This window comes from Brachyhypopomus gauderio, unplaced genomic scaffold, assembly GCF_052324685.1.
Source record: "Brachyhypopomus gauderio isolate BG-103 unplaced genomic scaffold, BGAUD_0.2 sc68, whole genome shotgun sequence".
Lineage (NCBI taxonomy): Eukaryota > Metazoa > Chordata > Actinopteri > Gymnotiformes > Hypopomidae > Brachyhypopomus > Brachyhypopomus gauderio.
This window is the reverse complement of record NW_027506889.1, coordinates 875145-899261: the sequence shown is the minus strand read 5'-3', so window position 1 is coordinate 899261 and position 24117 is coordinate 875145. Positions and strand designations below refer to the sequence as shown.

At 39.4% G+C, this 24117-nt stretch overlaps 2 protein-coding genes and 1 long non-coding RNA gene across 8 annotated transcripts in view; 2 read left to right on the top strand and 1 right to left on the bottom strand.

Moving 5' to 3' along the window:
* LOC143490968 (uncharacterized) overlaps positions 1 to 18198 on the bottom strand; it is a 46216-nt gene extending 28018 nt beyond the window's left edge. For 3 of the 4 annotated variants that reach the window (XR_013125052.1, XR_013125056.1, XR_013125053.1), the window contains exon 1: positions 947 to 1156. This is a non-coding gene — a long non-coding RNA (uncharacterized LOC143490968). Of the gene's footprint in view, positions 1 to 946; positions 1157 to 17976 lie in introns of those variants that run through there. The other variant, XR_013125054.1, reaches the window with a different exon arrangement.
* On the top strand, positions 3933 to 5966 carry hand2 (heart and neural crest derivatives expressed 2). The gene is made up of 2 exons (XM_076989510.1): positions 3933 to 4980; positions 5327 to 5966. Exons 1-2 carry the CDS (start codon positions 4456 to 4458, stop codon positions 5423 to 5425), a joined length of 624 nt encoding a protein of 207 aa, XP_076845625.1. The 5' UTR covers positions 3933 to 4455; the 3' UTR covers positions 5426 to 5966.
* On the top strand, positions 10572 to 23335 carry LOC143490967 (scrapie-responsive protein 1-like). 3 transcript variants are annotated; one of them, XM_076989559.1, is made up of 4 exons: positions 10572 to 10670; positions 20265 to 20462; positions 20819 to 21063; positions 21745 to 23335. In XM_076989559.1, the coding sequence occupies exons 3-4, from the start codon at positions 20828 to 20830 to the stop codon at positions 21809 to 21811; spliced, it is 303 nt and encodes a 100-aa protein (XP_076845674.1). In that variant the 5' UTR covers positions 10572 to 10670; positions 20265 to 20462; positions 20819 to 20827; the 3' UTR covers positions 21812 to 23335. The 3 variants fall into 3 exon arrangements, with proteins under 3 accessions (XP_076845674.1, XP_076845673.1, XP_076845672.1); XM_076989558.1 differs by lacking the exon at positions 10572 to 10670 and adding an exon at positions 17547 to 20176; XM_076989557.1 differs by lacking the exon at positions 10572 to 10670 and having other exon boundaries at positions 17547 to 20462.
* The last annotated feature ends 782 nt before the right edge of the window (positions 23336 to 24117 follow it).

Below are 24117 nucleotides of genomic sequence, written 5' to 3'. Positions count from 1 at the left end.
TAGATTTAGCAAACATTAATGTACACAAGTACAACTACAAGAAGACATGAGCAAAATGAATGGTGATATGAATTAAAAAACATTAAGGGAACATCACACATGTGAAAAAAAAAATCTTTCAAATGGAATTTGGTTTGGTTGAGATTTAAATTAATAATTTGACATATCTGCTGTTATCCACAAGGCTATTAATTTTAAAAATGTGAATATTAAACAACCTAAGGTACAGTAGGTTTAATCCAAGCTACAATAGTAGACTGGTCTACATTATGCACACGTGATGGAATGCTGTGATGTTGTGATGAAAACTACTTGATGAAATTCAAACGTCAGTGTGAAATGCAGAATGACGAACAATTGAACAACAAATATTCTAAAAGACAATGCAATTTGCCCACAAAATTACCTCTCAGCCTGTAAACGGGGATTTTATATTTCATTATTTATTCGATAAGTATTGGTTTAAATTATCTTACAGCTGATGCAGAAATTGTTAAATAATTTGCTGTTAGAAACATTTTTGATTTAAGATTTTAATGGCATTTTAGTCATTATTAGTTTTATTTCAGTAGTACTCAATCAAAAAATATAAGATGGCTTCATATTTATATAAATATCCCTATTATCATGAGACTCCACATGTCTACAGACTATTATGTTTAAGAATAAAGCAATACAAAAATAATAATAAAATGGTTATTTATTTATTTATATTATTATTACACAGTGCAACTTCGTTAAAAAAAGAAAACAAATTACTCTTCTTTGCAATGTTACAGTTCAAGACATGCAATACAATTCAACACATTTTCTGTATAATGGCTGTAATTCTTGGGAGGATAACTTAAATCTCTTAACGTCTCTTAAATCTCGTTATTGTCCCGGTTTCCTATCTCCTAAGATTGGTTTAACACAGTTTCTATATATACCGTTTACTACGGCTTACCTGTCGTGATATTTCTTTGACGAGGTGGGAAAAGCCAATCAGCCTCTGAAACTATCAGTTATCGCGACTTCCCACCATCAGACAGAAGAGTCTGGCGTCGAATTGAGCTGATATGATTTACCATCGCGGTGATGATTGCGGGGTTTGATTTTGAGGCAGTGGATTGGAGGAAGGGTTTTTAAAAGAAGCTTAAGGTTGGTTTAATGAGCCCTCCAGTGGAAAGCGAAAGGCAGACTGACCGAAGGAGGAGGTATCACTATACTTTAGCGGTTTCTATGATCAGGTAGGCCAATGATGTGCAACTTGGCTCACTATAACCTAAACCCGCAAAATACTTAAGCCACAATGTTTTGTTCTTAATATTTAAACACAGACTGAATAATTTACAGACTAAATAATTAGACATTGTTTTCATACGTATGACTCTCAAACTCATGATGGAAAAAAATTATATATTAATCCTTTATGGGAAACTTTTACAAGCGCTAGTGGCCTGTGACGTATGACGTAAGGGTAAAAAGTGAAAATGCAGATATTCTTTGTGCATAGTGATAAAATCATGCAGCAAATATTACGGATCATTTTACGACGAATAATATTAGTGAGCTCTGATAAATCCAGCCCTTGACACTGCTTTGATTTATACCACATTTATTAAACACTCATGCCGTACTGAAACATTTGGCTCTGCATAACTTTATTTATTTGTACAAAATGTAGTTTGAAAGGAGATGAGAAGGGGGGGAGGGGTTTGTAACAGGAGTCTGACCAAGTGACCCACGGGCTGATTATGTGTCATTAGCTGGAGACTCGGCGCGTTTAAATGACTCAAGCACTACCAATCATACCGATAAATTACACTGCCCCTTCCACACACGCGCGCGCGCGCGCGTACACTTAAGCACGAATAAATCACGGACCTTCCATTGTGAAAATATAATTTTTATACACAATAAACGCATCCTCTTTCTCTCATCTGTCTGTCTTTCACTCTATTTTATCCTTATCTCCCGCTCCCTGTTTCTTTCGTGAATCGCGAACATGCCTGCGCGTTTGCACACACACGCACACGCACGCGCGCACACACACACACACACACACACACACACACACACACACACACACACACACACACACATACATACATACATATACACACACACAGCGTTGTTTAACACGTGTTGTGTGTGGGCTCTGGTGCGACTGCAAACTATCCAAATAAAATAACTCACATGTCAGCTACAAGTCTTCCAAAGGATCTCACAGAAAACATAAGAAACGCGAGCATTCGGCCTTTATGCCAACTTTCTTTCGTCTGCGTGGGTATACTGCATGATGGCCTTTAACGAGTCTTCGTTCCATGTTATTGTTTATTCAGTAGCTACATCAAAATGTATCTACTGTGACCCTTTCCTTTACACTGTATGCCTGTGAAACCGTATATTTGAGGACAATATGGATTAATTTCGAAAATATCTGTGTATTTATAGTCCAATGACTTTCAACTCCAATTATTTATAACATATCAGAAGGATTTTCTATCCTAGCTCCCCACTACTTTTCAATTATTGTATTAAATTACCTGATCTCGTAGCTATCACTATTATTGTTGTTGTTGATGATGATGATGATGTTGATGATGATGATGATGATTTGACTAATCTTATAATGGTACAGTTTCGTGCACCTTCTAAACTGCATTTAAAAATACCAGTGATAAATTCTAGATTACATACATTTTATTTTGAGATTGTGATTTTGTAGCGATTTTGTAATTTAAAAGCCAAATGCGTTGATTTGCCTATACTTTCGAGTTTTACGGAGTCTCATTTAAATAAATCACTTGTGTTGAATGATGTATATACGGCATATATTCACAATTCCCTGCCACTATGTGAATGATGCGCCAGTGCTGAATTATTTAATTCCTATATAATAAAACACATTTTGAATATTACTTGTTGCTATCCGGTGGAATAAGAATTCTCTCTCTCTCCCTCTCTCTCTCTCACACACCCTTACACACACACACACACACACACGCAGAGGGAAAGAATTTTTACTATGGAGGAAAACTAAAACAGAGAACACAAAAAATTATTTAAAATCTGTACATCATTTGGCAATACATACCTATATTATATATGTGTATATATATGTGTGTGTGTGTGTGTGTGTGTGTGTGTATATATATATATATATATATATATATATATATATATATATATATATATATATATATATATATATATATATATATACACACACACACACACACACATTCATCACAGCTGGAAACTTTACATTATATTATTAACATTATATTTATATATGTTAATACGTCTGAAAGGAGGCTCATAGATTTCTCTATGCTTGAGTAAATACAAAGTAAATTGACCCGTCATTTTCAGAGTTACTTTTCGTTACTACGTTTTCGGAGTTTAATAATTTAGGTCTGGTTCTTCACACATGAATAGATTAAAAAGTTTTCATGATTTAGGCATAAACTCTTCCATGCTGCCTGAGGGGTAATGACGAGCTGAATCTGGACGTTTGTTCGGTTGAATCGGAACAACACTTACGACGAGTGAATCTATTGTTAGGAAATGTCCAGTTGGGGTGTTATATTGGTAATAATGGCAACAAAGGGTTAAACAGTTCGAAGTTAGAGACCATCATTTCTAAGCCTAAACAAACTTTATTTCTGCAGTTATTTTATAACAGCACGGGTTTAATGCAGGACATTTTAATACTTAATATTTTGAATCAAAAGCAGAACTACCATCACTCTATAGCAACTACGAGCATACACATAAATTGGAATATATTTCATAATATTAACGACATTAGTAAAATCTGCCAGAAGTTTGGGGGCTAGCGCAATTTAGGTGAGTAAACACCCTGCTAAGCAGCACACGTCCCTCCTCTTCTCCAACGGGATTGGCTGAGGAATGTTCTGACCACATATATGAACTCCGGCACTTCTAAGATGAAGCTGTGACGCCGAGATCAAACGGAGAAATCCTCCCCTGCTCCTCCGCGAGGCTGCATATTGTGTGAACCACAGGGATTGGAAACTTTTTTTTCTCCGTCCTACACCCTGTCGAACGAGTTCCACCACGGATTTGAAAACCATAAAGCTCGGCGAGGCTCACGCAAAAAGTTTCCAGCGCCGTTGCTCAGATGAAGTGTGCAGTTTACATTGATAACTAGCGGGAGTTTTCGTGGTGGATATGGGCAATGGAGCCTACGCGTGTAAGTAGCTGACTTCTAGTTTTAGGCTGTCTGCATTACTGTGGTAAATATGCTTGGTTCGCCAGCATTTGTAGTTTTGTGATGGACAAATAAACACCGCTGCGTTTCATCTGCTAGAGAGGTGCTACTCGACTTCCTCTTTATGGGAAGCTAGTAAGTACCCAAAATCGTCGGGACAAATTACGCACAATCTGAGGAGGGGGGGAAAGGTACTCCTTTTGCGGTTTGCTGTAGGAATAGTTCGGTCGGTCGCTATGAGTTTAGTTGGAGGCTTCCCTCACCATCCGGTTATGCATCATGACGGCTACTCGTTCGCCGCTGCAGCCGCCAGCCGCTGTCACGAAGAAAACCCCTATTTCCATGGATGGCTCATTACCCACCCGGAGATGTCACCTCCAGACTACACTATGGCACCTTCGTACAGTCCCGAATACACCACCGGAGCCCCCGGGCTCGACCACGCGCACTACGGAGGAGTCCCGGGGGCAGGAGCCGTTGGGATGGTACCCCGAACAGTGAAACGGAGACCAACGGCAAACCGAAAAGAGAGGCGCAGGACTCAGAGCATCAACAGCGCCTTCGCCGAGCTCAGGGAGTGCATCCCCAACGTCCCCGCGGACACCAAGCTGTCCAAAATCAAAACGCTCCGCTTGGCCACAAGCTACATCGCTTACCTCATGGACATTTTGGACAAGGACGAGCATAACGGCGAAGCAGAGGCCTTCAAAGCCGAATTCAAAAAGACAGACGCCAAAGAAGAAAGGCGAAAGAAAGAAATGGTACGTGTGATTCTTCTTATTCCGATAACCGCGTAGGCAAAATGACAATTTCTATGTAATCGGTGAAATGCAAAACTTCATTTACGGCACCATGTAGGTTACCTGTGCTTACACTCGAATCCATCAAGAACGGGCAAACTTTATTTTTTGCCTTCCTCAGAGGTGTCAGAGGTGTTTTGCAGTTTTAAATCAGTAGAAAAAGTACTTGGTTTGCACAAGCTGTAATTCCAAATATGAAAAATGATGGTATACCGAGGGCAGGGGGGATGTTCTGTGGCAAATAACCTAATACTTTTTGTTTGCTTGTTTGGGGGTTTTTTGTTTGTTTTTGTTTTATTTGAAACAGAATGAAGTTTTGAAAAGTTCAGGGAGCGGCAGTGATAAGAAACCCAAAGGAAGGACCGGGTGGCCGCAACACGTCTGGGCCTTGGAGCTCAAGCAGTGAAGCCAAACCTTACCAAACAGACTTGAGACGAGGCCTTCCTGTCATTCTGATTTTTACGCTAACTTTATTTAATGGAATATTTATGTGCAATTTCCCGCTACGGACAGTGGACCCTTGAAGAAAAAAAAACATTCCATATTAAGAGGAGGATGACCCCTCGGTAAGGGAGCGTGTTGTTGTTGTCTAGTGTGTGGTGAGTGTTTGTCCCACTCCGAAACAAAGCCGAGATGTCCGCCGCTAAGGTGTACGTGAAGTGTAAGTCGCTTTCTCTTTCTTTCTTTTCCTTCCTATCTCTCTTTCTCTGATTCTGTTTTTTTCTGAATTTAAATATAACGAGGGTCGAAGTTATGATACAGTTAAATAACGTTTTATTTGAAAAATGTCATGAAGTGTTATATTGTGATGTTTGTGGCCGTGTAGAATCTGGTCGTGTTTAAAACTAACGCAGAGTTCACTCAAGTGCACTTCCGTCCAGACACAAGAAACTTAAATAATATTGTAAACAATGTAATTAATTCAATAAACCACTGTGTTTTAACGATCTAAACTTTCGTGTTGCATTGATAAATAATTGATTAATTATTTATTTAGGGCAGAGGTAAAGTCATTGTATCTATTGGCAAATCGGTGTTAAATCAGCCTTAATTCAACTGTTACTGCTTAGCGTTATTATGCGGCCTTTAAGCGTTGATAGTAAAGAAACATGCGTGTCTGAACCAAGTGTCGTCGCTAAAATATTTTCAGGTATAGGCATACAGGCATGACAGCCTCATCAAACAGCACTCATGCGAACCATCACCGCAAGCTCAATCCTAACGGGGGCGGTTTGGGAGCGTGTAGGTCCTTAAGTGACTGTTTATATTCGATAAAAACCACTGCTCTGTGTGTCATCTAATGCTTGTTGGTACACAGCACGAATATCTAACAAGAGGCTTTTCGAAGGGAAACTTTTAAATCGTATGTTAGTGATAAAAACAACAACAGAAGTTATTTTACTGTTGAAGTAGGCCTAATTCTAATTTATTCTGTTAGCACCCAAAATAGTACAAATTGTGTTTACCTACCAAATTAATGTATTGAAATTGAGTTACGAAATAACGTGTGCATATAGAATATTTGCAATATGCACAGGGTCGTTTGTCCCGGTGCGTAAAATCCATAAATATTTTAAAAATTAGATAGCAGGCCTAAGGAAATAGGTAAGCAAATAAATAAATAGTACATTGTGAAATGTCGGATCTCCCAAAAAACGAAATGGATCTTCTCAGATCCATTACATTAAAAGGCGTTCATATATATATATATATATATATATATATATATATATATATATATATATATATATATATAATCGCCTCGAAATGTCTTTGGTGAATTGTTTTTCTCTCCTCGCCGAAGGAGCAGACAGACACTCTGGAGCCTGTGGAAAAATGCACGATTGACATTAAGAGTGAAACGCTAAGAAGGTCATCGCGAGGTGGACTGTCGCGGAGCTGAGCGGAGCAGCTATCGGATGTGCACGTGATTGATAACATGCCCATCAAAACTCACCGCTCAAACGTCCCGGTGAGGGGGTTGTGCACGTAGCACAGCAGAAAATACAGCTTCGGTAGTGGTCATAACAGTTTTGTTAGTTAAGCAGTTATGGGTCCGTGATGAAAATACTACATAATTTAGCCTATTCGTAATTCCTGAGCTAAATAGGAGTACATTTAACTTGGCCGCACACTAGCTAAAATTTCCGGACTATTTCTTTTGCAGTGGAAGCGTAGTCAAGATTGAAACAGAAAAATTAATTCACCAATTTCCCTTTGCAATCTATTTATGTATAAATGTATGCCTGTGCAAATGTTAGATTGCTCATTTATTTCTTCTTTAAGTATTATTTTTAAAGTTATGTTTCTGCAGCACAGTATCCTGCAACACAACGCGTCTCCTCATGTAACTATAAGCCGGAGAATTTTTCATGCACAGGCATGCAATTTGACAGTCATAGTAAATCAGTGAAGAAACGAGGACATGAGGACGATTTAGAACCCATCCGATAGTATTAGATAATCACTTGTTACATTCTGCCGTCTGGTTCCAGAGGACTTAGTGCGTGCTGATAATTATAGTCTAGATAATTTGTTGTCTCTGTCAAGATGGCGTCCAAGATAAAATTAACCGACGGTTCTCCCTTGATTAAAGATACAGATAATTCTTTGACCTCCTCGTGCCCTACTGCAGCTCTGACGTCAGTAGTTCAGTCTTAATAGTGAGGAGCAAGTAGGTCTATCTTTAAAACGCGGTGCTCGGAAGGCTGTATAACTGACAAAGACCATAAACGTTCAGGAATATGCTTTGTATTTCATGTAGGATGGTAGAGCGGGTGTCACAATGGTCTAGTAAGGTGATCTCAGCACCGCACTGCTTCCTCCGAGTGAAATTGCGCGCGTTGCAGAGAGCCAAGAAGTGATTTCGATTCCCCGCTGTGGGCTGCGTCCAACATCACAGCCCATTATTAGAACGTCTGACCGCGCGTTCCAAATTAATCACAACGTTCCAATGTTAAATAGGTGTCAAATAAATACACCACGATGTTTGTTTCAACTACAAACTGGCTGATTACCGGTCACCAGTCTAAATACTCTGTTGTTGTGTTCAATTCCATCTTAAAGCTTACTGGCTTGTGATAGATTTTAACGCATGTGGACCAAATAGGATCTCTTTCCTGGTATTACAGGCATCTGTGAACGATTAGTTCATAAGTCCCTCCTCCACGTTTTTTTTCAATCTGCAGCACGGTTTAGCGGACATGTTGACGTCAGATCAGACGGTAGGGGCCATCCTGCGCCTACATTGGACGTCATCACGCTGCACGCAGAATTAGAATGTAAGGGCTTGCTAGTATGATAGGCCTTCATCACATGAATAATTTTATGAAAACAAGCAATGATGTTGTTTTGCGCATGTGCGTGTGAATGTGCGCGGGGCACGTGTGTGTGTGTGTGTGTGTGTGTGTGTGTGTGTGTGTGTGTGTGTGTGTGTGTGTGTGTGTGTGTGTGTGTGTGTGTGTGTGTGTGTGTAATGTTCCATGTCCATCTTTGCGCAGTGTAGTGGTCTGGCTGTCTATGCAGACGCGTTAACAGAACTTCAGACTAATATGTAGCTGATTTTCCCCGTGAGTTCTTAACAGAAAATAATATTAACAGCATCAGTTCATCACCATGAATATTTGATGACCCAACTCATCAATCCGATCAAATACAGAAAGAAAGAAAAACGCTTTGTGCTATTTATAATCTAATATTCACATAATGATCATTCATAGATAACGGGAAATTATTATTTCGAAATGTTGCGTATAACAAAACAACAGTAGTAGTAATAGCAAGAATAACAATAATTATTATTGTTATTTTAACTTTTTCCGTCAACAACACACCTGCTCACCACTCGTGTAAACCTCTATACCTCAGTTCAGTCAGTTCTACTCAAATAGAATCAGCATTTTTTTTAAACATAGCTCCTTCAAATAATGTCTTGCTTATTTGAGAATGTAGGCTAAGTTCACAAACATGTTACCTGCCCAATAGTTTAGTTCAACACTGAATCATGTTAAGACTTGCAGTTACCTAATTGTGATATCAAACCAGTTAGCCTATTAATTATTTATATTTTTATTATAGTTAATGCATCGAGTGCGTTAGTGGGATTATGCAGGTAATATCATTCTGAAATTAATGTATTAGATTTTTCAGTTCAAGTAAATTTGTGGCACTTCTATTTTGATATCCATTCATGCGCATATTCTGACATTTTATTGTTTTGGTTACCATTTTCCCATTGACAGTTGTGCCAAAGCAGAATGAAACGTAAACAATCTACGCCGTACGGGTTAATATTCCGATTTCAATATGGTAAAGAAAACCATTTTCAGTTATTTGTAAGATATTGGATATATATATATAGCTTTATATTGAATAAATATAGCTTTATATTGAATATGGTCATTTTTTAAACAATAAAGTTAAAACAAATCTAATTCGATAGAGTGTGTTCGAATGTACGTTTAGTTTTTTGCTAGCAGCACATATTTCACGTTCTTAAAATAAGGGCGAACACTCGCGCCCTCTTGCAGTCCAAAGGAAGCCTATTAATAACATAACTAATTGCACAACTGCCTGTTTATTTAAACTGGCCAGAAAGCAACAGGTCCGCCGCGCCAAGACGTCCTTACTTCTTGGCAGAAAAAAACAGCACTTAATTCTAGTATTTTAGAAATAGTTACCAAGCTTCTACGAAGCGTTGACTTGAAAAATCAGCTGCTCAGCACATCTGCGTAACTTGCGTGCGTGTCTGGCAAGACACCCACGAGCGACACTGCGATAGTAGGCTTACCTAAATTAATACTTATGTCTGTAGCGCCCGCGTGTAAATGGCAAAAATCATCAAATTTATTAAACTCTGTTGTTTTATATATGCTTTTGAGTAGGCCTGTGTCCGTATTACAGCAGTGATATTCAGTGGAAGCCGCGTCGACAAGCATTTGAATATGACCTTAGAGTGTATCCATTTACATTTTAAAACAAAGGAATAACCTTACACTGCCTGTTGGCTGTTTCTGTTGCTTATTGTATGTCCTACCAAATAGCTATACAGTAACTTAACACATTTTATCGCATAACTGTTTTCCCAATCATTTAATACATGTGAATGTATTTATTTATCTAGGTACTAATTTACTTAATTACTTAGCCTACTTCTTGTTGATTAAAATCAAAGATGAATAGACAGAATAACACAAATAAATACAGTCTGGGCTAATGGAGGAAGTGACTGGAAGTTCGGAATGATGCTTTTCGTGCTCTCTACCACCCATGGGTCTAACATATCTCACATGACCACCTGCTGAGGCATCTGTAGATATCAAAATAAATCGACAGACAGTCGCATTAATGTAGAATTATACCACTTTTTCGCCTGATGCCGCGCAGAAGAGTGGGCCTGCGGGCCTTCGCCCTGTGCCGCTGTCAGTAGTGACAGTTCCCAGACGGAGGGCGCTACTGTATCTGAGATTGAGTTTCTCGCAGGGAAAAAAACTCACTCTTCATCCAAACCGTCCTCCAAAACCTTCTCCAAGCACTTGTGCGCCCTGACGCCTGAGACATAGCACGGCCATATCTGCTATAAAGTACTGAGAAATGGGCTTCGTCTCGTGCAAGAGCTGTTACGTGAAACGCGAAGTGCTCCGGTGACTATGGTAAAATGATCTTCTAAACTTCTAAAATGTAGAGAGGGAAGCTTAATATGTATTATCTAACTTAGTTGTAATGCTAGTGTTTGGCGCGCTTACATTAAAACCTGTTTTGTTTGTGTAGCCTTGCTAGTACTATAACATAGCGTTTCAGAATGGTACAGTAACCTGAATCTGAATCCATGGTTCCCGTATTTAAATCCACATTTCACTGTCTGAATCCAGATTTCACCTGGTTATTGCCTTAAGCACCTTACTTTAAAACAAATAAATTGATTGATAAATAAGTGCATAAAGCAATACCATTATTGTTTATTGTTTATTAACAATATTCATTATTGCCATTCGTGTTGTTCTTATTCAAATATATGGTTCCAGACGCCTTTATGTTTAGTATGACGGAAACATATTTCATATTTCAGGTGTCCATGATATGCTACTGAATTAGTTCTGCTACTACACTCTTACAAGTTAATTACGCGGTTCTAAAGCGAAAATGCTTTATCTACACATATACCAAGAAATACTTTTTTTTAGATGTAAATATGAACCATATTGGCCGATGCCGTATAGTCCACCAAAAACCAAATGCCCCGAGTGCAACCATTCCCTTTGCGTCTTTATTTCAAACGCGCACCTTTGGCCTGTACCAAGGCCGTGTGTAGCCCACGGCTTACCGGTGCGAGAATGAGCGGAGAGGCGGACCTCCCACGTGGACGGGGCATGCGTGTCATTTCAAGCGACTCGCCTAACACTCCATTTATCCCGGCAAGCAGGAGGCGACTGCTCTGTTTTGTCGGTGATAAACATTTAAAACCTTTAAACGAGAGCATAAATCCAGCCTAGGCGGCGCGCAAAACACACACCAGTACACACACCAGAATACTGCTGCGTTTTCCCATTGTCCAACAGATCACAGTTTATCAGTTTTTATATTTTAATACAATATTATGTTTGTTTTTAATAGATAGATAGATAGATAGATAGATAGATAGATAGATAGATAGATAGATAGATAGATAGATAGATAGATAGATAGATAGATAGATAGATAATGGGTTACTCACGACACGCACTCTGAAATGCATTGACTCAGTAAAATAATCACAAACTATATGAAGCAGCAGCGACGTGTAGGCTACTTATTGTTAAAATATTCCTTCATGAATTTTACAGTGGCTCCAAGTTCAATATCTTAAAAATTAAATAGAATTATTCTACTCCCATTCGTTGTCACCGAGCTACCAACCATAGGGGTCTGCGTTCAATCCATGATTATTCAAGATTTTGCTTTGTGCGTGTATACGTGTACTTGTGTTTGAGAGAGAGAGAGAAAGAGAGAGAGAGAGAGAGAACATGAATGATTGGCGCCTTATCCCCTGCTCTCCATTAGTTACGTGACGAGCAGGCGCCCAAATCATTACGGATGTGGACAGTATTACCATCTATTAAGCCTAATAGTAATAGTTTTTTAGCTAAGCGCTGCGGATTGACATTGACTGACCCTAACCAGATTCAAGCCATTTCGTCCCATTCATTCAGTGGAAGGGGCCCAAACGGCAGCGTTCGCCTACTGCAATACATCTTCAGTGAATAATAAACAGACTTAGGGTACATCACACAGACAGACTATTAACAGCACTATTATTATATCAACCAATTAAACTATCTTAATACATGTCTTTTCAAATACCCGTTTAGACTGGAAAAAAATCGACCTTTCCTTGTTTATAGCACAGTTATAAACAGCTATTCCATAAAGTAACATTTATCTGGGAGTTTGGGAAAACGCAAAGATTGTATGTTTCTGAGAATAATGCCCGCGACTAAATATGGATTTACAGTGTCCGTTAGAAACGAAATCATTTGCGTGTTCAACGATCAGAAACCTAATCTTTAGCGATTTAACGATAAAACGAAACTGGCCGTACTGAGTAGTTCAGTCACATAGGCATACTTTTCTGTTATTTTGAACATAGTTCTAATTAAAATTTTATTATTTAGTAAAAAATCACTTTCTCAGTTTTTGCTAAAATTCTAGAAAAAAAAGGTTTCTAAAGTTTTACTGCAGAAGAATCACGATGCTACATCTGAAGAACGTTCGTACTCCCCCTAAAACTCAAGTTGCATTCTGACTAATTTTCTCAGAAACTGTATGAAAATGTAATATAAATCTACACATTTTCTTACATGTTAGGTGCGTATTATTTACAATGATTATAGCGGTTACAATAATTAAATACCAATAATATTAAAACTTTCTGTTGGCCTATTTCTATTGAAATTTTATAGTTCAAATTATTATTGTTATAAGTAGCATAATCGAGTAATAGTAGAAGTAGCAGTAGTATGGAGAAAGAGCAAGGAGAATGTTTCCAAACAGTTCAGCTAAAACATTAATTGGGCCTGAAATCTGTCTAAATCTACCATGCAGGGATACAATATTGTCTACAGGTGTGAGGTACAGGAGAGATTTTTCTAGGGTTATGTCTTAAGGCTTTTTTGTTTCAAGTACCAAGTGAATAATAGTGAGTAGACACAAGTCATAAGACACCTCCATTATTGCTCAAAGGAAGAATGATGGACAGTGGTGCCGTCGATGGACAATCACGTGAGTTTAGATTCCCCAATTCTCTCTTTTCATTTGTTTTCCCACCAAAGAAAGGATGGAAGTTTTCTGTCCATACAAAATGCAGCCAAACTGACAGTCTCTTATTGTGCACCAATTTAATAATGTTAGCACACAGAATGACAAACAGAATTGCTTGCAAATGGATTTTGAGGGGTTTATGTCTATTGTGTCTAAATAATTAGATGCAATTGTCCAGCAGAAAATCTGTAGTCAAACTGGTATGCTTTATTATGTCATACAGGAAAGAATTACCCTTATGGTATACATGTGGAGGTACCCAGATGATTGGCTGTGATACTTATGGTCCAGACGTCATGTATTAAAGTTTCCTTTGACTCACAGGAGTGAAACTGCTCGGCTCTTATCTCTTCTGCATAGCTAAACTAAGATGAACCTATCACACTATGCACATTGCCAGACCTCATGGGTCTGTCTGAGTTGTGAAGCCATTCATCAAATATTTACAAACAAGGAGTTGAAATCTGGAGCATTCCTGAAAAATGCAACCCACAATTTTCATCTCATCTCTTCTCTCTCTCTCTCTCTCTCTCTCTCTCTCTCTCTCTCTCTCTCTCTCTCTCTCTCTCTATTAAACATGTGGCCCATCACTTTTCCTCTCATGAAAACATCTGTTCTGGCACACACACTTCAGCCTTGCATTTTGTGGCAATGGGCGGTAAAAATAACCTCATATGGCATGTGGTATAATGCAAAACATCCAGTGAACGCTTGTCATAGATACAATGAGGTATTGGAGAGCCTTCTAATAAAAACACAGGATGTGGTCGTTTGCAATAAAGAGCCATGCTATGGAAACAGCTTGATTCCTACTCATGTTCACGTTGTTTCCTGATCAGTGTTGCAGTGGAAATGTCCAGAATAAGGGATCTGCAACAGTAGGTATCCATACCGAGAAGCATATCAGGTTGTGGAGAGGGGAACAGTGGCCAAGGAAACGGCAGGACCATGGCAACCTCAGGTCGCCATGCCAATCAGGGGCCTCTGGGACAAGGTTCCTATGCACCATCAATCACATGCACTAATGCTGAAATTCTGGAGTAGTCTGTGGTTGACTGTGTTAAACCACAGCGATGACAGCTATCTACTCTGCTTCTCTAGACTACCATCTTACTGTGTGTTTGGGGGGGGGGGGGTGTTACCATTCATTAAGTATCACATGAAGAATTTTCCTGCATACACACATGAAGTTCGAAGTCAAGTTATGCAGTTAACATGTTGAATATGTTTGTACCGTGTGCGCACTGTCATGGTCAGACCCCTGGCCCTCTTCTGTTGGAGAGACCCACATTTTCCCAAATCAAACACATTTTAGGGACAGACGCAACTGTCTGGAATGATTAATGGTAGATCCTGGTTGTTTGTTTAAGGTAGCCCATCGTCATACTGTTTCATTTTCAATAAAGAGCATATTGTTTGTAGAAGGGAGAAATTACCCTTGCAATCACAGAATTATAACAATGAACAATGAATCCAGTGATTCTGATCCATGTTGTGAATTATGATTTTGCTTAATCCCAACCACAAAGGGCCTGAATGAGGTTTTCAGCAGGGCAGACCTGATACAGTGATACATGTATACTCCATATACTCCCAGTGCTCAATACAGAGGACATGGCACAAATCACTTGAAGAGGATAGAGGTTAAATCTCCTGTCTCACTCAAGAACACAAACCAAACCCAATCAAAGGGGTTAGCCAATAATGTGACCAAGCACACACATGCAGGCATGTTTAACAGCAGACTTAGTGTATTAATAAACAGCATCTACACCAGGATTCCCAAGTTTGAGAGAGAGATGGAACTTTAGTTCTTTTTAAATATAAATAGGCTTCAAAAAGGTTTCAATACGGAAATACTGGATTTTTTTTATCTAAAACAAAGTGTCTGCATTACTTAAAATGTAATATAAAAATAAATCAGAAGAATCAAATAAATGATTAACTATGAGCGCGAATGAACTTGAATTCGATTCACGCGAGACTGTTTGGCTGTTTTCCTAACTCTTCACTTTCACGCGCATACGGATTTAGGAAGTGGGTGAAAGACATTTCGGAACCCCCATGAACCCATGTTTATTGGTTACACGAAATGGTCCGTGGGTCTGGCAGCACTAGGGCCTCTCATGGGTGGCCTGGATAAGGGCGGTCTGCTGAGGTCCACCACACCCCGCTGTTTGGGCACTTTTCACTAGGTGGTTTTGATGATGTTCAGAAAAACGCACCTTGATGAGATGCTGGTGAGGGTGGTCCACGTGGTTAGCCTGCGCCTTCGGTGGACAGTGATTCCAGTCCGCAAGGCACACACAACAAATACCATGCTCTATCTACAATACCATGCTCTATCGGTGTTTAACAAATGGTAACAGTTTAATGGCTAGTTGTAAAATGCGCACAATCCTTCATGACCAGCCAAGCGAAATGATAGGACGCTTCAGAAATTCCTCAGCCATTAGCCTACGGCGCGTAACATTTATAACGTCAAAATCCCGATGTAATCATTACCAAAGTCAAGTGGAAATTTCTAATCACGTTTGCCTGTTTAATAAAAATATATACTAATTTGGAATTAATAAAACAAATGCCGGAAGTGAAGTGTTTTGACAGTATTTAAGTAGACTCGGTGAAGGTGAATGCGTTTCAGATCCCAACACTGTATTTTCTGTATTATAGGACAAATAAAACATTGTAGCTAGCAACAGCAGTTAGATACAATACAGTCAGTATGATACTGGAGTGAAAAAAACGAATGTAGTGAATTAGACTTGATTATGTAAACACGTACAAAGCACACTTTAACAAGTTTGTTTTCTTTTGCGATGCAGAAAATACATTTCATATTCATGATGCACTCTTTCCTAATACTGAACCACCACAACATATTAGTCCCAAAAAATAAAAAGATACCCAGCACTTAGATTCCTGAATATTGTTCAGTCATCAGTGGCCCTGATTATCACGAAAGGATGTAGCATGGATAATCTCCATTAATCAACTGTTTTCATATCCTACGCATCTATTTATTGATTGATTGGTTGATTGACTGATTGTCTATAGGCTATGGGTACATTCGTACTCGACATGCCACAGGTTTGGAGTTAGAATAAAAAACAGGGACGTAAGTTTCCGTCGTGTGTCGTATGATGACCGGTTTCTTGTGCGGAGACAAGTGGGTTGATTGAGGGCTTGAGACGCCTATACGAAAAAAGCTGTTTTAAATGGACAGCACGTAAAAACCTGGGGAGTAAATATCATTGACGGGTTCTTGGGTTATATGGTAAGATTACGGGGTCATGGGAGACCTTGGCTGGGCCCGGTATATCCGAGGGACTTACTCTGCTTTTCCAAATGGGATTGCTTTTATGTATTTTATCAGTGTGCTGATGGCGAGGAGTGCTTGGGAAAATTGGTCTTGTCAGTTTGCAGTTCTTTTAAACCAGAACAATAACTACGTACACTCACGGATGGAGAAGTGTGTCGTAAATCAAGCGTTAAGAAGAATTTGAGCTATAGCCGCAAGAACACTCTACTCCCTAAGTCGTTGCTTGTTTGCAGTCAAGAAGCCAACACGTCAGAGTTTACTCCTCTATTTACAAGGTCAAGAGTCTTATAACAGTCGGGAGGGTCTGAAGTGCTCTCGTCCTCACCTTATAGCGGTGTTTAGCCTCGTCGCTCAGTAGAATCGCAAAGAATGAAACTCAAGAGGCCACTTCTTGATTACTGTTGCTGCAGAAGCCACCTTATTCTCGAAGCTCTCACAAGCAAACGCAGACCGAGACTAATTATGTTTTTCTGTACGACTGTGGCCTAAACACTTCCCACAACAGCACAGGCTATTGAAACAAACAAAGAACCTCGTTTAATAACACGGTGGACATTATTAGACATATGCCCACATAAGCTTTTGAAATACTAAAACTCTTTGAAGAGTATACTTTGTGCAAATGTATATCGTTTAGATCGTTAGTTTGTGTCAAATACGTTTCATAAACCTTACTGCTATAAAGCAGTTGCAGCCAGATAAATAGGACTTCAATTCAAATTAAACCTAGCGTGTGTGTATAGGCTATATATATATATATATATATATATATATATATATATATATATATATATATATATATATATATATATATATAATGGGATGCAAATACCAAATGTAGATGCAATTGTATATTTTAGTAACAGTAATATTCAAAAATTATTTGTTACAAGTTGTCCACTAAATTTAATTAATATCAGTTTAATGGAACGAGCCTGTTGTATGAAGACCTGTTTGAATAAGCTTGCAAAGGTGACGATGATGTCTGGGTATGCAAACTTTAGCTAGATACTTAGGGCAGAATGCTTTGAAATAACGTGCAGCATTTAAATCAATAAATCAATAATCAATGAGAGCTGAAGGTTAAGTCATCGTGAACTAATTTATGGACCAATTTAAAATAATTTAGATCTTGAGCTGAGGAAGGGGACGTACGACTCTCTCACTGCACTGTTGTAATTAGTTTACTGCACTGTTTGTAGCTTAGTTTCCTAAGCTAGCTGACTAGCTGTCTAGAAGTTAGGCGGCAGGGAAATGTATCATATCGCTTAATTCAATTATTTTAATGATTCTATTAGAAATCATTTACATCTCCATTAAAAAATAATATAAAAACTCACCTTGCTTTCACATAAAACAAACGTGCCGCAGTTTTCGCCTCTGTTTCCCGAACACCTATACATAAAACCTCAACGAGCTGTCGCAGCAGCGCCCTCTTGTGTTTTCAGACGGTTGACATGTGGACGCGGACGTCTAACGTCGTTGGCAGAAGCTCTTACAATTTCCTTTATGTGACGGATATAGGCGAATGTAGCTTAAAATTATTACCCAAGGACTCTTATTGATGTGGAGCACTGTGTTTGCCTGTTTGGGGGAACTGAATGCCAGCTCCCACTAGAAGACGCCGTTACCCAGTGAAAATCATTTGATCCATTAGATCAAGATGGAGTTTAATTTTGAACAACTGTTAGATATTAGATAAGTCAGACACTGTAAACCCTGTCTTCATTTCCTTCCTCTGTGTGTGTGTGTGTGTGTGTGTGTGTGTGTGTGTGTGTGTGTGTGTGTGTGTGTGTGTGTAAAGGGTTACTTAAAAAATGTAAAATAGGCTAGTCGTCTTTTTGACTAGCACTTTTCCAGTAGGCCTATATATAGAATGTTGAAGATTTCGCACTGTCAATCAATCACCTCACGGTAGAAATTGTCTCACAGTAGAAACCGTCTCAGCCAAAAAGTCTTCAGTTTTTTCATATCTAGAAAGAATTGTTTTTTTCTAATGCAAAACATAACTATTTTGGTGTTGATTTATCAACTGCGCTGTGAAACGTTATAAATAAAATTGTCGATGCTTGGTGTTTTCTCATTGCACATGATAAAGTACTTTTTTAAAATAACTTCGTAACAAGTAGGCCTATCCCTCACAAGATTTAATCAATGACTGTGGAGAGTAGGAAAAAATAACAGACAAAACTAATACGCTAATGCGCAGGTTTTGGGTGTGGTTTGTTAAATATATGCTTTGTATGTGCTATGATGGGATTTGAACCTGTAACTCTGTGAATGTAACACACTAATTCATTTATTCACTTGAAGCTCCGGAGTTCTTGTCAGGTTCCAGATCCATCTGTTATCTCTGTTTTTACTGATTCCCAGAGAGTAGAAAACGGGGTTCCACTCAAGAGACTAAAACTCTTGAAACCACGACCACAACAAGATTATTTTAATAACACTGACTGATGCATGTACACATTCAAATTAGCAACAGCTTATAATACTTTTTGTAATAAAAAGCACGAATAAAGAAGATTCAGCGTAAAATAAACAAGCAGACAGCAGGTGGCGCTACAGGAGCTTTCCCAACATGATTGCTCGTCGTTGAACGGTGAATGACGCTCTGGTAAATTTGATGCTGGTCATTTTTTTATGCGCTGGTCTTCCACTTGTTGTCAGGTACAAAATGAAATATCAGTGTTCAGGACAACATAGAAAAATATTTACTGCCTAAACGACTAAAACAATTATCTGATCAGCATGTCATTCTGATTGAATAGATCAAATCTGAGCTTGGTGCAGATATGTGGGCTACTACTGTGTTTGCAGGACATTTGCTGAAAGCCGTTATTTTGTGATTTCATTAAACAGTGAATAATATCACCCACAACACAGACGACCAGTCATGACGCAGATACACACACCCGGGCTTTAGCAGTAACCAGGCCGTTGTTCTTTGTGTCCTCTAAACACGAGTCCAAGTGAGGCTAAAGACTACAGCAGCAAAAATCTGCATTTCAATACAAACGATTCACTCAGCCCGGTCCGCTCATTTGGTCTGCTCGATAGCAGTGTCTTCAGAGTACGGGTGATGATCTTGCACATAGTCAGTGTCCAAATTAATATTTTTGTACTTATTAGAGTCACCTGTGCACGAGTGCTGGTCGTGCCTGTCAGTGCTGTCGAAAGCCAGACCGATCAAGTTCATACTGATACAAATCATAGGTATTTTATTGCTATGAAGGAGTAAATAAATGTTTCATATCAGACATGTTTCACAACACCGCCCTCACGAGTAACAGTACTGGTTAGACCTAGTACATCATCTAGTCGATCAGTACTAGCCTCTCTCATGTATGCTGTTGGCCTCTCTGAATGTGTTAAAGGCCGATACACACACACCGATGCACCTTGTTTTGCTGCATCAGTGCTGGGTTTAGCATGGTCGGATGCGCAAAAGTTCCCAACTAACAGCATCATCAGAAAATTACCACTGCTAAGGGGCTACAGGATTCACAACACAGACCATATATATATAAACACTATGGGGTGAGTTGGAATTAACATGGCTGGCGAGCATTTGTATACAGATTAATGTCAAAAGTGAATGTGTGAACAAAATGATTGCTTTGTACAGTCTGTGGTGTACAGGGCTGTGGTTAGTGCCTGCTCCTGAACAGTGGTCCAGAGAGAGGGAGTGACGGAGAAAGAGAGTGAGAGGGAGTCTCTGAGAGATGAGAGATATAAGGAGCTCACTGTGAAGATGCTAAAGTCATACACACAGAGTTGACAAGTGGACACAGGCTCCTTTGGCCAAGGAAACAAGCACTCTCAGGTAAGGAGCTGCTGCTGGAATTTCCATTGCTTGGGGAAACGTAGGGAAAAGGAAAGTAGATCAAAGAGTAACACCTGATAAATAGAACGTTAATGTAATAATGAGTAACACCATGACTGACTATGTCAGTTGTTTGCTATGCCTGTAATAGTCTTCCAAACATGTTCTGTTGCTGTGCGTTATCTAATCTTTAATGGTGTTTTGCTCAGCATAGTTACAATTGGCAGCTGAGTTTAGTGTATAATCAAAACTTCAGTTTCACAAATAGCTATTAAAATGCTTAATCCTGAAAATTAAAGCACTCTCTCTCCTGTACTGAGAAGTTAATAACCAATTCCTTCTCTTATTGCTGGCAGGACCGTAAAATGAAAGTATTACATGTTGTGGGCATTCTCCTACTTGGACTCCATGCTGGTGGTGGGACTCCAACCAGTCGTTGGTCATGCAACAGAAAGGTCCTGAAGGACAGGGATTGTCACAGCGCCGCTAATAAACTGGAAAAGATTAGACCCATCGACTCCTTGCAGGACCATTACTGGGAGGGTACCGAGTGTGACACAGTGTGCTTCTGCAACTTCAGAGAGCTCCTCTGTTGTCCCCGGTAATTACACCTGTTGATCACTAGGTGGAGTGGTTTGTTTGGTTGTGACACAGAGTAGCTCAAGCAGACTTGGGAGAGAAAGGGGGGAAAGGGAGGGTGTGAGTTTTAGACTCACTGGTAAACACAGACTGCATTGTAGCTATCATGAGTCTCCTATTAACACATGCACGTGTGCAACAGGGCCCAGCCAGCTGTTCTTTACACTGGCCTTGCTGGACAGATACACACTCCATCAGTACCCTGGGGATTGTGGGGGAATAACACACAATGTGGTCTAAACAGCTAGTGTTTATGCAGTAGTGCCTTTATACACACTTAAGTGAATGCAAAGTTACATTGGTTAAAATGGAAGTGAACCATTATTGTCCTATGTAAATCATACATATTCATAAATAATTTTTTTATATTTTTTGAGATCCTAATCAAATCCTAATTGAGTAATGCTAGCTCAGAAATGGCATTGCAACCAAACCTTTTCAGTAGCAACTGCTGAAGAATTACCTGGTATAATGTATGCAGTGCATCTTCAATATAGATAGCTACTCTGTTAAATGTCTGATGAAGCTAGTGCCCAAACCCCCATCATCATATTCTTCACATCATACGGTTTTACACTTCCCGTTATTGTTTCCTGTGATATTCTTCACAAACTGAAAAAAGTATTTTTTCTGCCTTTTCCAGGAACGTCTTCTTTGGGCCCAAAATTTCTGTTGTGATCCCATGCAAGATGTCCGAGCATGTACTCTGAGCGAAATTAATGCTTTCTCAGTGACTAAAAAAAGGTCCCCATGGACATTCAGAAACTAGGCCTGAAGAGCAAAGCCACAGGCCACACTCCTGCTACCCTACTGCCTTACACCATGAAATCCAGCTGTGGTGGAGAAACACTCACCTCTCCAAAACATGCAATTTCATTAGACTTTAACACATTAACATTATAATTAATGGGAGAAGACCCTGCTTCGCTGGGTCTGCTACCCAGGAGCGTTCAGCTGCAGCCCTGCTCCAATATGACCCGATTCATCTACACGGGCTCTTCAGGGGCATCTGCTCATTAGATCCAGGTGTGTTGAATTAGGTTGGCAGCTAAACTGAGGATCTCTCCGGGACCTGGATTAGGGTTCCATCAGCCATATGTGGTTCAATGCTAAAAAACCAGCTGAAATGGACACGGGCTAAAACACTATAATTAGTGGCAATTTTTAAATCCAATCCAAGCCCCAGCCCAGTGCAGAGACAAGTGTGTGTAAGACCTGAGGGTACTGAGGATTCTCTGCTGTTTTTCACATCTTGTGAAATATAAGGCTACAAAGCATAAATTGCTTAATAAAGCCAAAATCAGTTTGTCTTCAGTTGTAGTTTTGTTGTATATCTGAGTTGTAAGTCTGATTTAATGGAGATCTGTACTGTTCATCAGCCAAATTCAGAATGTGCATATAAGGTTGTCATGGGTTGCAGTGATCCTGCAACTTTACCAGTTTATATAACTGAAGTAAGGAGTTGCAGAACTTATCTAAAATTCATAAGCAGGAGGCAGACAGGATGGCAGAACCAATAGCTGTAAACATTTAAAGCTCATTCTTAAAGTCCAGATCCTGCTACAGCATGCTGCATAATATATGCTTTCTTGGCATCTCATAAGCATGAACTACTGGATCAATATCTATAGATCATATCTATCTCTCTGTAGTCAATATCCACTTTGCTATAGATATAAAAACCAATAGTTTAAAAAGATTAATTAAAATACATTTGTTAAACAAGAATAGGTTCAAATAAATAATGGGTTACACTGCAGGGGCCATGCACTGCAGCTTTCACTGTGATCACCCAGCACAGAACTAGACGTCAGGGTTTAAATTGCCCCATTTGCCTTTTCTTTGTCCCCACCCCCCAGTCTTTGTGTCTGCTGAAAACCTCTGTGCTGTGGTCATTCAAAAGTAATGTGGCATCTTCAAAGTTCTCCAACACCTCAGTCTGCTCATGGGTAACCTATTGTTTAAACCGCGGGCAGTGGTTATCAGGGATTGTCCCTCCAGGCAATGGGAGGTGGAAAGTGAGAACCGTCTTTCAGGGTATTTAAAATCAGGGCTGAGGTAACAGCATTCTGTTAATTGTTGTCTGGAAGCTTTAGAAGGTGTGAAAACCTTTCCTGTGAAATATGCATAGGCAAACGATACAAGTGAAGCAACGATATTACGATAGACTACGTTAAGCAATTTCGTTTTGAGTTCGTTTTAAAATGAATAAATATCAGTCGTTTTGCACCACAGTACGACCGCGCTGGTACTGCTTCTCTTTTCTATGTGTTTAAAAAATCATTTCGTGCGATAATTCTGATAATTGTTTTCTCGGTGGAAGTGAGTTTTATAATGAGTGAATTTGCTATCACGTGAGAACGTCGTATTGTAGTAGCCAGCGTGGTAACACTAAACGTAGTCTTAAGTAAACGTAAACATACCATAGTTAAAGCCTGCCCACGCACACCCATTCACTTGTGAACGTTTTAGCCATATACGTAGCCTAAAAAGCCTATTTTAGGGTTTAATTGGTTTATGAAAATGGCTTACATTCAACACAAATATACGTTAAAAGCATGTGGTTCTGTACGTTTTCCGACACTAGCAATGATAGTGCGTCAGAAACTGCTTGTGGGTCACATAAGCCCTGATGTGAAGGCACGGTAGGCTACCCAGTGTTACATGCTACGTGATTTCCTGGGCGTTCAAGCCTCTCAGTACAGGGTGTGCCGGCGGCGAATTTGAACGGCGCCCAGCTGTCAGCTTTTGTCTCACCGTGCTTTGTACTGTGGGGTTTTCGCGCCTTTAAACTAAGCGGAACACAACATGGTGCATGTGAAAAATGCACACAACATGTCCCAAGCGGGGTAGCTACCTTGAATTACATCCAAACATTTTACTCTACTTTTTGAAAATTACACCCTATTTGTTAGCTTCTTCGCGTAGCATAACATTACAATACTTAGTATTAAACAACTGAATAAGTCGATACACAAATGTGATTACAACACAGCTGAACGTTGCCGCCGACCAT

Coding starts and splice junctions, on each gene's coding strand:
- hand2 (XM_076989510.1), top strand. CDS start 4,456: ATGAGTTTAGTTGGAGGCTTCCCTCACCATCCGGTTATGCATCATGAC. Junction 4,981..5,326: donor AAAGGCGAAAGAAAGAAATG/GTACGTGTGATT, acceptor TATTTGAAACAG/AATGAAGTTTTGAAAAGTTC.
- LOC143490967 (XM_076989559.1), top strand. CDS start 20,828: ATGAAAGTATTACATGTTGTGGGCATTCTCCTACTTGGACTCCATGCT. Junction 21,064..21,744: donor GAGCTCCTCTGTTGTCCCCG/GTAATTACACCT, acceptor TGCCTTTTCCAG/GAACGTCTTCTTTGGGCCCA.